This window comes from Drosophila nasuta, chromosome 2R (genome assembly GCF_023558535.2).
Source record: "Drosophila nasuta strain 15112-1781.00 chromosome 2R, ASM2355853v1, whole genome shotgun sequence".
In the NCBI taxonomy this organism is placed as follows: Eukaryota; Metazoa; Arthropoda; class Insecta; order Diptera; family Drosophilidae; genus Drosophila; species Drosophila nasuta.
The window spans coordinates 12,402,020-12,415,703 of NC_083456.1; the positions used below are offsets into that span (position 1 = coordinate 12,402,020).

The window sequence follows — 13,684 nt, forward strand, 5'->3', positions numbered from 1 at the left end:
TGAATTTCAAGAATTGTAAATCTATAATTATTTGCAGAATTTTAAATTTGATTCAAGAATTTACCTTCTGGGTTCTATTTTGACATCATATAATCGTAATTCAAGAATTTTTTCTTCAATTTAGCACATTTTTTTCTGTATACGAATACAATTGTTAGGACTTTAGCAAATTACCAAAATGATGACAACGTTAAACGTTATTTCTTATTTTTAAATCAATCAACGTCAACATATTTACTGATAATCCCTCTCTTATTAATTTCAGGAAATGCATTAACATAGGATTAATAAGTTTTTATTGCAATAAATTCCACAGAAAATACAATGAAATACAGCGGGTCACAAGATTATCGTTTATAAACGTAACGCGTGAACAGCATGTTAATCTTAAAACGCAATGAATGAAGTAAAAATATAATATATAATGAAATTTATAACAATGAGAATTATTACAAAAGAAAAATACGAAATTAAGAATAGTAGTACTTAACATAATTAGAATACGTCATAGATATAGTCATGAGATAATAGTATATAAAGTCTAACTCATTCTCATTCTATTCTGAATCCAATTGCCGAAGCTGCGCACTCGAGTGGCAACACTGGGAAACGTTGGAGTGGCGCATTCACGACCGCCATAGGAAACGATGCCCTCGAGGACAAAGCGCTTGCTTTCAAACTGATACATGACTGGACCTCCAGAGTCGCCATGGCATGCACCTTTTCCGGTGACACCTGTGCAGATCTGTGACTCATCCCTACGCACATCTTGGAGACAGTTTTCTCTAGTCCATAATGGCACAGAGACAGCTCGCTTCGCCAAATCGTCGCGACGGGACGATGTGCTACCCCAGCCGCTGACCATTAATTGATTGGTGGAGCTTGGTTCAGGTATGTTGGGATTATTGCCAAATGGCAGACAAATGGGCTTCAGCATGGTGGTAAACTCGATTCTTCTCTGCAGTCGCACCAACGCAATGTCATTCAGCATTCTTGCTCTGCTATTCACGATGTAATCCGGATGCACAATAATCTCGTCGACTTCAATGCGTTGATATTGCTGACAATTCGGTGTACCAAAATCACATTTTAACCCAGCAGTAAAGTTGCCCACACGCACTGCTTTCCTGCACACAAGTGAGTTTATTGGTAATGCAAATAAAAGTCACTTGTTTATAGAATATACTTACAGACCCCCAAAATAGTCGACCATTCTGTCAGACACACAATGCGCTGCCGACACCACGTAAAGCGAGTTGACAATGGATCCAGCACAGACTCCAGCGGGGGCTTCATAATCAGCATACTCCAAACTAACTATCCAGCTAAATTCATCGGGCTCGATTACTCGACCACCAACTACACGATCGGATTCGTACCAAGGCGTTGATCCACAATCTTTTGGAAATTTGTCCTCTTCCTCAGCTGACTCTGTTATCCGCGTCTTCACAAAGGTTGGACAGCAATATTTGAAAGGCTCATTGCATTCGCTGCTTTCTCGCATTGCTTTAGTGCCTAACATGAGTTCCGGACAATCCAATAATAATACACACGATTCAGACGAAGTGCATTGCCGACAGTTTGTTGGCATTACTTGCCATAACAAAATGGCAATTAATATAATCTGATTCATGATGCTTTAACGGCAAATACAGAAATTGTACTAAACTCTTGATTACTGCTGGTGTTGTTTTTATAATTATGCACTTCGACTGATTATAAGTGTAATCCATTTTCCATTTTGAATTGCTCTGATGAAATTCTAGCATCGAAAATTCTCTGAGCTTAAAATCAGTCAAAATATAGCTCGAGGGTTGCTCGTTAAATAGTCAACATATGTAGGTAAGAAATTAATATTTTATTAAATAAAGTATAATTTTGGCATATATGTGGAGAAGTTTAATAAAGTTGGGTTGCTTTTCTTTTAGTGCAACAACTTTAAAAGGTTGTTCAAGTTTGTAATTTTCAGCAATAGAAATATAATTTTAATGAAACGCTTTTCGCACTTTATCGCTGTTTTCGATTTTATGTGTTTGTATTGCGCATATTTCCGATTGAGTTGTTTATGTTAAGCAATTCATAACGTGGGCTTATCTGCATCACACGATCTGATCAGATCCGCCAAAAAAAAAGGCTTGTCATTGTGAGGCATTCGTGTGGAAATTGGCAGAATTTCAAAAATGTCCTTTTATTAAACGTCGCAAGGCCAACACGCAGTTCAATGCCTAAACACAATGCCTTGGCTGAATAGTAGTAGTAGAGTATTGTGATATAAAACGTTTTCTATCTCGCAGATACACAAAACAACGCACAGGCAAAACAATTTCATTTGTGCTTGAAATGCACCCAAAAGAGCTCGCCTCTTGTCATTCTCATTGTTGTTGGTCTTCCTCTCGTCGTCGTCATCGTTGTTGTTGTGTTTATTAAATTGTTATGTCGCGGCTCGAAAGGGGTGAGAGAGGTCGAGTCCGGAGCAAGCAGACATATCTACTGGTCGTGACCGGATCCAGGCCAAGGGGTCGGGCCACCTTTATTAATTTGGACAATGTAATGCGCCATCATCAAGCTGGCCATAAATCTGGCAAAACGAGCAGGCGACATGTGAGTACCTCAACCAAAAATTCCATACAACCCAGAGAGCAATTGAATTGCGTATGAAATGTACACGTACTCGGCATATCCTCTGTCCCCGTGCCGTGTCCTTTGGCCTCAGGCAGGACGTCGCCGTCGCATTTTTCATGCTCGCCTGCATTCATTCACCCAGTCAACCATTCATTCAATGATATCATAAAAAAACTACAAGTTTGTGTTTAAGTAATAATGCTCGACTTATAGTTATCCCTTAAACACTATGATTGCTATTTGCTACAGATTTTATTCTCTATACGAAACTCCCCAGTTGATTTACTTTTCATTTATATCAACCCTCTTTCACCTTTTTTATAGGGTGTTGAAAGAAAAGCAAAAATATTTCATAAATTGAATTATTTTGCATTGTTTTCTTGTCGTTGCCCAGCGCATTTTATTCCTATTTTCTCCAAAAAAGAAAATGTATTTGAAATAATGGAATAAAAGGTTTTCCTATGTGATTTATAACGCGTTTAGACTAGGACAATGGTGAGTTGATGCTCGGAGAGCTCTTCGAATTAAAGCTAGGCAACATAAAGTTTGGAAATCACGGATTATAATCGCACAAGGATTATAGATTCTTAAATATGATAAATTATGCAGTTAAATGTGCACTCCAAACAATTTTAACTTTTCGCAATCAAAGTGCGTGTCAGAATTTTCCCAGTCGCGAAAGTCCGTAAATTTTCAGCACGTTTCGTTGGCAGTGCTTCTGACACACCGCCACGCCCTTTAATGGAGCACAACATTTTAAAATCGTTGCGAATTGAATTTAAATTTGCTGATTATCTCGGCGTTCCGAGCACTTGGGTCGGACTCAAGTAGTGCAAATAATGGTTATATTGAGCCATAAAAGAAATTAAGTCAAAACATTATTTTTAGCTGAACTTCGCTCTCTCTCTGCTTCACCCCTCTGCTGCAGATTTTAAAATTACTTTCACCACCTTTTCAGGCAAATATTATTGATACATCGGCGGCTTCTCAATGGATTGTAAATGCGTGTTGAAGAGGCAACTTGGCTTGGGGGCTGCCTGGTGGGGTGCCACACACTGTGGCACATTCGCATATACTCGTATCTATTTAGATGCTGCGACGCATATTCACAATATTCAACATATTTTCAAGTGTTGCTTGTTGTTTGATGGCCCCATGGACAGCTTATTGATGATTCAACGGGATTTGCAAGACGGCTTTATGAAATTTTACAATCCTCGCAGCGGGCGGGCATCAGGAAGTTGTTAAATTACATTTTTCCAGCTTTCTTTCATTTATTTTTTGTGTAATTTAAAAATGATTATTACTTAAGCGCAGAGCGCGCAGAGGGAAGCAGGACGAAATCAATGCATAAATTACGAATTACGAGCCAGATGGAACCTGATCTTTATTGTTATTCAAATGCATTGACAGTGGCGCTCTAATCAGGGCATTTGCGGCGCTCAAATGATAATGATTGACTGCCACTTGTGCGGCATAAGCTGTCAATAATTCAGACCATGTGCCGCGGATTCTGCCGCCGGCTAGAACATTAAAAAAGAAAGTCTCGCAAGGATGCGCGGATGCGGATTGTCATTCAAGATGTCGATTTCCCAGGCGAATTGCACTAAGCCGATGGAGATGCCATGTAATTAGGCGTCTGTATTCCAATCGTATTCAAATTCAATTCGATTGCTCGCTTTTTAACACAAAAAAGTAATCCGAAAAGAAGAACTACCCTTCCCTCTATCCCTCACTTCAAATTCCTGCTGTAAACTATAGACTATATGTTTTCACATGATAATTTAATGTAAACTTTGTGGTCACGTGTCGTCGTCCTCTCGAGTAAGTAAATCAAAGCAAATTACACACACACATGAGACCCTTCTCTAGCTCTAGCTCTGAACCCCAGAGGTTCACGCAAGTGTTTTGACATTTTAGCGCGTTTTGTACCCAAAATGACCAGCAACAGTTGCTGCTGGTGTTTTGGGCACAGGCCAGGGGCCAAATGGCAAAGGGTCTATTGCCAAGGGAGCTCTTACACTTGTGCAATTGGTGGAAGGTTAACATGAACTGTGAGAACTGTGCTATGTTGGACAACAACCCTGGGAACAAAACATACACCAACTGTACATACATATGTTATGTATATGTACATACATATTTAAGTGCCAATGACTTTCTCTGTAATACTGATATGATAATGAATTCCATTTAACTATTAAATAGACTGCAGCCCATTATAAAATATAAATTGTTTCTATAATTATTTCTAAGGAAATCAATAATAAATATATATACAGACAGAAGAAGGCAGCTTCGACCCCATAAAATATGTATGTATATTCTTTATCAGCGTCAACAGCAGAGGCGCTATAGACATACATATATGGTAAAAAAAGGCTGATGCAGTCGCGTATGTAATACTTTGAATTGAATAGTATATAATTATATCCTTCGGTATGTATTTGTGTTTTTTAGGTACATTAATTTAGTATATATTATGAAATATACCGCACTGAATTAAATTTTTTTAAATGGTTAGCGTATCTCATAGCCGAGCACACTCGACTGTAGCTTCCTACTTGTTTAATCATAGCATTGTCCTACAGTAACCTCGAAACCATTTTCTTGTTGTGGAAACTATGTTGTATACAGTGTATGCTCTATTAAAATATAATTTAATTTTTAAAAAATCAATAAATCATATTAAAATTATTTTAATTTTGTTTTTCATGTACATGTATTTAAAAGGATATTAGTGCAACCATCAAAAGTATAATTGTAGTTAGACTTTAACAGCAGTTTTCACTGTACATGTAAAGATAATCATCCCGCATCACGTAATATTATAGTAGTATTTATTATTATTAATATTTATTAATATTTAATTAATATTTATGTTTCCAAGAAATAAAATTACGTACAATGCGCAGTTTCCTTTGATTCAATGCTGCAATAATTGCAATAAAAGCAGTGGCTTTGCGATTTGAAATCCAGTTAAATAGTTACAAGCCAAACAGCACAAGTCTAGATTTCTAGTGAGCTCAATATGAATTTCCTTAAGATTTTCTTCTTTTTTGTCGTTGTACTTGCCATTGGCATGGATCTGACGGATGCCAAAAAATTTAAGAAGCATAAGAAAAACAAGGGATCCAAAAAATATGTGAGTATGAAAATGAATATATTGACGACAAACCATTCCTGAAGAATATTGTTAATTTACTTCAATAGGGTCTCATGGGCCGACTATTGGGCCAGGCAATCGAAACTTCGGGTGTCGTAGCTTCTTCACTTGTCACTCGCAGAAACAATCGCAGAAACATGAACAACAACAACAACATGGAAGCAGACTACTAGATTGATATCCTCTTCGACATGAGAATTGTAAATCAATCTGTAATTACAATTATGTTACGAGTTAACACACTTTTTTTTATGTGTATGTATATTTGCAAAGAGAATATGTCATGTAAAATAAATTATCAATACACTCGTCTTCAGCATAGAATTTGCGTCGCATAATATCTTTAACACTCTTATGGCATTCTCTTGAGAGAGGAATTAATTGAATATACATATGTATGTACCCATATCATATACATAGTTCAGCTAAGCTTCTCAAACCGAAAAACTTTGCTCAAAAATTGCCAATTTATTGAATTGTTTCAATTGGTGCTAATGTGGCGTTTTCATTTAGCTTTTTCGGGTAGTTCAATTATTGATAAAAATTTGCATGCTTGTTGATTTTAAAGTACCAGCGAAAAAGCTTCCTAAAGTCCATGAAAAATAAATATTTATTTAAATCATTGTGTTTGTGTACTAAAGGCAGCTTTCACTGTAGCCATTTTTTTGCATGTTTTTTTATCAGTATTTCATTTTAAATAAATGTTTTTGGCATTGATTTCTATACCCGCTATTCATAAGGTAAAAGGGTATTGCTTCTTAATGCTACCATGAAAATGGCGATTTGTTAATATTTTGTTATAATTTCTCAACTCAAATTACTCAGCGAAAGCTTTTTATATTCTGAGAAAAATGTTAGCGGGTATTTCGCAGTCAAACGTCAATCGAATGTAGCTTTTTTTATGAAAATTTGAAATTTGTATAAATAGGCCATTGCCTCTCCTCAACCAGTTCAGTCGTTTCATTTTTAGAACAGCGGATATACTCACGATCAAACAGCGAAAAAATATTAAATTTTCAAAAATGCGAATCGGCAATTTTAACATAAATTTATTTAAGATTTTCTTGTTACTTATCCTCGTTTTGGCAATTTGCGCAGCTGTAACTGATGCTCGCTCACATGGCTCACATGGTCATTATCATCATCACTCTTCATCGCACAGCGGCAAGGGCGGCGGAGTAAGTAATGCATTAGGTATTAATTAATTCAAAATTAATAATTATCTTCTTCACAGAAATGGCTTGGTGATCTTTTCAAAGCAATCGGACGTTTTTTCACAGCTATAGTTGACTTTTTCAGACGTAAAAAGAGAAATGAAGAGGAACAAGCTCGTTATAATGTGCAATACACTTCTTAACTATTAAAATAGTAAAAAACGAAAACAAGCAACAAATACACAGTATTTGTATATACCACATAAACTTTTAGCCGATATAGAGAGAAGATTCTCAGTGCTTTTGTCTCTCTCTCTCCCTCTCTCTCAGCTTTCTTTCTACGCACTGTAATCAAACATTCTTTGGACTCTGCGCTCTACAAGTTAATATACGATACATTTATCTAAAAACGATGCTCAACTGTGTTAATGATTTATGGATCTTTATTTTTACATATCATTCGGTTCTTCTTTGCCGCGAAAAGTGTCGACCACATTAGCTGCCTTTTGACCAATATCTAAAACCTGTAAAGTAGCATCCCTAATGTGCTGACCAACGCGTTCCTTGAAAAGAAATTTATTGTTTAAGTAATTAATTGTTAAAGTCGTGATTCAACTTACGAGGTCCTTCCAAATGTCAGGCCTGGCTTGCACCATACTAATTGCCAATATCAGGACAACAAACGCAAAGATTGTATTGAAATTCATAATGTGGTTTTAAACCGTTTTGACTGTAAACACGAGACTGTTGATAGAACTTTGAAGTAAAGGTGCTTTTATATCAAACAACGCCAAGCATTATTTTAAATTTAAGGGGGGATTTTATCTATCACAAAGGTATAAAATGTACCTTGTGTTGGGATATTGAGAATAATTGGAATTTCCTTCCAGGTGAGTAGGTTAAGATTAATAGATTGGCAGCTAAGTATTGGAAATATTTAAATCAGAAAGAACAGATATGAGTCAACAACCATTTAATACGTCACATTCATTAGCGAGAATGAATTTTAACTCACATTAAAATCTGATTGGATGGACAACAAAATATATTATAGAAAGTATTTCTCCATAAAAAAATGAGATAGTAAAACAAGTTTACTCCTAACAATAAAAAGATATTAATTTGTTTACGTCATAAGAAGACACGCAATTAAGTTACCCAAAAAAATTCGGTACTCAAAGTATCTAGAGTGCTTGCAGATGATATCATCTCCACCCCATTCTTGATAAGTATTAACAATCTATAGTATGTACTACTTATATATTTGTACGTCAGTTTGTGTTTGAAACAAGTAAGAGCTGTGCAATCGAGTGACCGTCTCTCAGATACCCAGTACTCAATTATAGAATTACGAAAAATGTTGTCGTATTAACATCGCAGTCAAGTTTAGTTAATATTATATAGTAATGTCAAATGCTAAAAGAGTAAGATACAAAAAAAATACTGGTCTTGTTTACGCTGCGGAGAAATCTAAACTTATGCTGTCTCATACATTTTCGGTTAGTTCTAAATTGTAATACCCTATACCCTATGAGTAACGCGAAACAACAAAACTAGTAAAATTTTTACAGTCAAGTACGTTTGTACTTGAATAATTTGTGTATCAGCATGGCTTGCCTTTAATTGTGTGTCGTTCTTATTGCTGATACAGCTTGACAATACCCTGTGACCAGAAATATTTTCTCTTTGAAGCAAAAACAAGAACGACGAAGTATGTCAAATTAATTCACAAATAATATTTCAAAATATACATATTTTAATTTTTATTAAAAAAATTAACTTTTCTTTGCGGTGCATTTTCTAAGTATAATAATACACAATAGAAAATTGCAAAATAAAACGATCAGACTGATGATAATAATTGAGAATTTGCATAAAAGTGTTATGTAATTAATAAAAGCAATTTTAAATGTTGGGACTCTAAGTCTAGTATTCCTTTGAGGATTACACAATTAACAATGCTGACCAATGACCTTAATGCTGATCCACATGATAACATATGCATGTAGTTTAATATTATAGTTTATAAAATTGGGATACCATTCCGCTTATTCAAAAATTCGAAATATGCAAATTTTTAAATTTATTAAAAACACGTGCTGCCTTTAGTCGAAACTATGTCAAAACTGAATTGTCTTGACTCAAAACCATAATATTTTTATACTCGCTATCCATAAGGTAGAAGGGTATTATAACTTTGTGCCTCCATGAAATGTATGTAATAGGCAGAAAGCAGCATCTGCGACCCTATAAAGTATATATATTCTTAATCAGCGTCAACAGCCGAGACTATATAGCCAAATCCGTCTGTCCGTCTGTTTGCATAAACACCTTGATTTAAGAGACAGAGATATAACACTTGTTATGTTTGCATGCAGATCAAGTTCGTTTCAAATTTTTGGCCCCGCAAATTTACAAAATTGAATAACAATGATTTTTGGAACATACAATAACAACTATAGTGTTTACAATTCCGGAAAATTTGGTTTCGATTAAATAAAAATTGTCGAAGTTATTTAAGGAATTCTTTTGTAAAGAGAAAACGCCTAATTATCATACTAGTGGTCTTAGTTGCTTTGGCTGACAGTCTGGAACATTTTGCACTCTATAGTTCATTTTGAATGGCACTATATAAATATACCAAATACATTGTACAATACATTGGTACATTTCAGTATTTTTGCGGTATATTAATTAATCGGGTATTTCACAGTCATGCACACTCTTACTTGTTTACGATAATACCAATTCGACAATAAAAAATTTCAAATTTGAATCTACAACAAAATAATAAAAATAAAGGTAAATTTAGATTGTTTAAAATAAATCAACAAAATATTTATTTTCGTTTTACTAATTAACTCTTACTAATAAGTTTAATGATTATTGTATTTAATGTGCCAAAATGCCTAATTTAAATAAATAATATATATTAATGAATAAACTATAGTAAGATATCTCGTTCCTCAGCCTCTAGCTGTCGCAGCAACATTTGCAGCCTGCTGGGCAATTCCCAGTGTCTGGATTGTGGCATCCCGAGTATGCTGGCCAATGCGTTCCTGTGAAGATCAAACAGTAGGTAAGGAATACTTCTTATTTAATTTGCCAATTAAAAAGAACTTACGATTTTCTTGCCAATCTTCTTCAGCCAGCCAGCTTCGGATTGTCCCATGCTAATGGCCAGGATGAGAGCGACAAAGATGAAGACCTTGTAGAAGTTCATGTTTTGTTCTGTGCTTTTTATATTCCTTTGAATGTTGCAAGTTGAGACTTGAGCTGTTGTTATTGCAGCTGGAATTGTGTGACTGATGATTTGTGAGACCCGACGAAGCGCCTTTTATAGCACAATTCATTCAACGCGACAGCTCAACGATGCTGATAAGCCATCGGCCGCTGAAACAAAGCGAGGCATTGGGGAATCCGGGGATTTTGTCTGACACAAAAAGTACAAATGAAAGAAAGGCAAAGCAACGATCGCAAAATTCATTTGAAACAAAAGTCTGCTAGTCTAAGTCTATATTATGCCAATTTACAGCACCGATCGGATCATCTAATTGAAAAAAGGGTGAAGTACACATAAATGATGCCAGATCAATCAACGAAGAAATTGACGAACGGTTCTTCCTCTAAAGGAAATGCCATTGATCTTAGCTTAAAATTTTTAAGATTCTTCTGTCTTATATTTATTGATTAGTTTTATAATTTGAATATTTGAATCTGCATTAAATTCGACAACTGAAATCTAGATGAATTAAATTATTCTTTTGTCGTATTAATTAATAACTATTTTGCTGTTGATAGAAGGGAGTTCGCAGACCACAGAAAAATACCCGATAATTCACGGAGGTTCCCCTTACTCTGTTTAAATTAAATAACAAAGCAAATATATAAATTCACATATAGCTTTATTGGCTTTCTGTTAGCAATGTTAATAGAGATCAACATTGATGTACCATTATCAACCTTCTTCAGATTTTTCCACGCTGTTGCCTAGAATAGGAACAGCTGAGAAGATACATATTATTCTTTCGACAAATTTTCTTTATAATAACCTTATTATGAACAGCTAATCTAAATGAATGAACCTTAAGCAAATAAATAGTAGACAATTCATGGGGAATTCCACAAGCTTTTGTTATTCCAGCTGCGGATGGGGAGAAGATATTTGCTGCTATCATTCTTGCTATTATAAAATGATATTGACATTGACTGTGTGAATTACTATCAAGTGCAGAGAAACACAACTGTACTCGTGCCCATGTTGCACGTTTTGTGTGGCACGCGCATGGGGTGAGGAGACACACACACACACACTCGCACTCGAACTTGCACTCACACCCTCAAGCACACGCACACTATCAACCACCAAAAATGTGACTTTAATTTGTGCTATAAAATAAAAAGCAACAAGAGTAGCATCAGCCAGGGATTTAACATGAGTAGAGCAAAGACAACAAATGAATTAAATCAACAAAAGCAAAACACAACAAGATTTCTGGTAGAAGGATGTGCGCACTGTCAGGATACGCCACTAATTTCCTTAACAAGTAAAAACGCTTTGCGGCTCTGGGTCTTGACTCTAGACTCTAGCTCTACTATGTAGGAATCCCCTTTACCCTCGCATCCACCGCCGGAGCAGTTGACAGCCGCATCTATGGCAGTAAGTTTGCTGTGCGTTGCTTTCCGGTTCTGTTGCTGTTTTTGTTGCGGGGCTTTTGGTAAAATGTAAATAAAATCGCTCGAATTAACCGCTGAGTGACAGGCACAACGAACAACAGCCTCCCAGGACTACAACACGCATATCATAACTGCCACATTCCAGGCACCAACAGAAAACTGTGACTTCATCTCCGACTCCGACTCTGACTCCGACTTCTGGGCTGGCAGCTGCTGTATCTTTACTCTCGCATAATGAGGCATATTCAGCTAAAAGACTTTGAGCGCGCATAGTTGCGTAACTAAGACGGTAAATGCAACTGGTTTTTGTCAGCATTTTGCCTATCACAGCAGGGAAGTGTCTAAGAAAAGCGACTGACAAAACTTTGTGACATCAAAGGTATTTAGAATAAACAAAAGAAAAAGGTTACGCTAACTATATATGGTAAAATCTTGGGTTTCACTAAGAAAAAGATTGTTATTTGGTTGAAGAAAATAATATTCTGGTTACTTTTTTCTAAGTACTAGAATACAATAAGGAAAAGATTTAGCTTAGATGCAATACCCCAATAATACTATACTACATTAGAATTATATAATCTGTAGTATTTCGCGCATATATCTACAAAAGAACATACTTCATATCATGTCAACATCCTCACCGACCAATGTCATATGAATTTGTGATTAATTTTGCATGCACATATGTACTTTTCTTTTATTTGAGTTCTTCCTATATGCACCCTTTAATGTATAGGCATGCCCAAACCTTGGTAATCAGCAATGTCACGGGGAATTTTTTTATAGTCGCCTGCAATCTGGTTGACCGGGATTCACAGTGCAAGACATACTATACTTGTATAGAGGTCCAGAACAGAGCAGAGCAGAACAGAGCAAGCACCGCAGAATGGAGCTGATAACTAGGAAGAAACGCTGATAAAGCTTGATGGCAACACAAATATAATTCAACAGTGAAAACAAAACAACAACAATAGCATTTATAACCTGCTATTGAGGTGTGCTGTTTATGACGTGTTTGCTCGCCGCGCTGCACAGCTCTGTCGATCACTCATCGTCATATCGTCATCGCAATGATCATGAGAGAGAGACAGCAGCAGCTCTTTGTTCACTCCGAGTTCAGTGGCACATTATTGCTTCTATAATTTAGAAAAACCCAAACAAGTTTTCATTCATAAATTGGTTTCGTAGTAAATGGTTCACTCATTTGTTTTGCTGAGCAGCTCAAACATGTTTGGTGGTTACCCGACAAAACCACTTTGGATGTCAAGATTGGAGGCACGGCTGATTAATTAATCACCAAGAACTTGACCTAACAGTTTTACGTATATATTAGATCATTTTATTAAGCTGACGTTTAAGTAAAATATTTGAAACTTTTATATGAGAAGTGTATTTGGGGAACACCTTTCTGAACAGGCAATAAACCAGAATGTCTATAATTTCTAATCAACTTTTAAACAATTTTTAATTAACTCTGAAATATCAAAAATGTCGGTGTCGAACCGTTTTGGTTGTGTGATTTTTGGCCAAACAAAATCCCCGACCTCCAAGCATCTATCTTTCTCTGCGAAAAGAGATTCATATATAAAGAGTATGGAATGGATAAGCTAATCATCAGTTTATCAACATCTGTTAAAATCATAACAACTCAAGTTTCTATTTAGCATTAACTTCGATTAAAACTCAATCTCAACATGAACTTTTACAAGATCTTCGCCTTCGTCGCCCTCATCTTAGCTATCAGTGTCGGACAATCTGAGGCTGGATGGTTGAAGAAACTCGGCAAGAGAATTGTAAGTTTCTGTAATTTAAGTAATTAATATGAAATAAATATAAACTCTTTAATCGTTACAGGAACGCATTGGCCAACACACTCGGGATGCCACCATACAGACTTTGGGAATTGCTCAACAAGCTGCAACTGTTGTTGCCACAGTTAATGGATAGTGCAATAGGAAAATAGTTAAATTTTATAATTTAATTTAATTAACTGAAATATGTATAAATATAATATAATAAATTAATTACAAAATGTACCAATTACAATTCTTCTTCTTTTTGTTTG

General features: G+C 35.7%; 4 protein-coding genes across 4 annotated transcripts; 1 reads left to right on the forward strand and 3 right to left on the reverse strand.

Annotated features, from left to right (window-relative positions):
• Positions 1 to 279: 279 nt before the first annotated feature.
• LOC132785055 (phenoloxidase-activating factor 1-like) lies at positions 280 to 1,667 on the reverse strand. Its single transcript, XM_060791027.1, has 2 exons — positions 1,191 to 1,667; positions 280 to 1,127 (listed from the first exon to the last, which is right to left on the reverse strand). Exons 1-2 carry the CDS (start codon positions 1,631 to 1,633, stop codon positions 542 to 544), a joined length of 1,029 nt encoding a protein of 342 aa, XP_060647010.1. The 5' UTR covers positions 1,634 to 1,667; the 3' UTR covers positions 280 to 541.
• Positions 1,668 to 7,363: 5,696 nt separating this feature from the next.
• On the reverse strand, positions 7,364 to 7,649 carry LOC132785828 (sarcotoxin-1C-like). The gene is made up of 2 exons (XM_060792115.1): positions 7,563 to 7,649; positions 7,364 to 7,505 (listed from the first exon to the last, which is right to left on the reverse strand). The coding sequence occupies exons 1-2, from the start codon at positions 7,647 to 7,649 to the stop codon at positions 7,392 to 7,394; spliced, it is 201 nt and encodes a 66-aa protein (XP_060648098.1). The 3' UTR covers positions 7,364 to 7,391.
• Positions 7,650 to 9,755: 2,106 nt separating this feature from the next.
• LOC132785096 (cecropin-1/3-like) lies at positions 9,756 to 10,261 on the reverse strand. Its single transcript, XM_060791085.1, has 2 exons — positions 10,067 to 10,261; positions 9,756 to 10,001 (listed from the first exon to the last, which is right to left on the reverse strand). The coding sequence occupies exons 1-2, from the start codon at positions 10,163 to 10,165 to the stop codon at positions 9,909 to 9,911; spliced, it is 192 nt and encodes a 63-aa protein (XP_060647068.1). The 5' UTR covers positions 10,166 to 10,261; the 3' UTR covers positions 9,756 to 9,908.
• Positions 10,262 to 13,207: 2,946 nt separating this feature from the next.
• Positions 13,208 to 13,566, forward strand: LOC132785496 (cecropin-C-like). The gene is made up of 2 exons (XM_060791618.1): positions 13,208 to 13,412; positions 13,474 to 13,566. Exons 1-2 carry the CDS (start codon positions 13,314 to 13,316, stop codon positions 13,564 to 13,566), a joined length of 192 nt encoding a protein of 63 aa, XP_060647601.1. The 5' UTR covers positions 13,208 to 13,313.
• Positions 13,567 to 13,684: the final 118 nt, after the last annotated feature.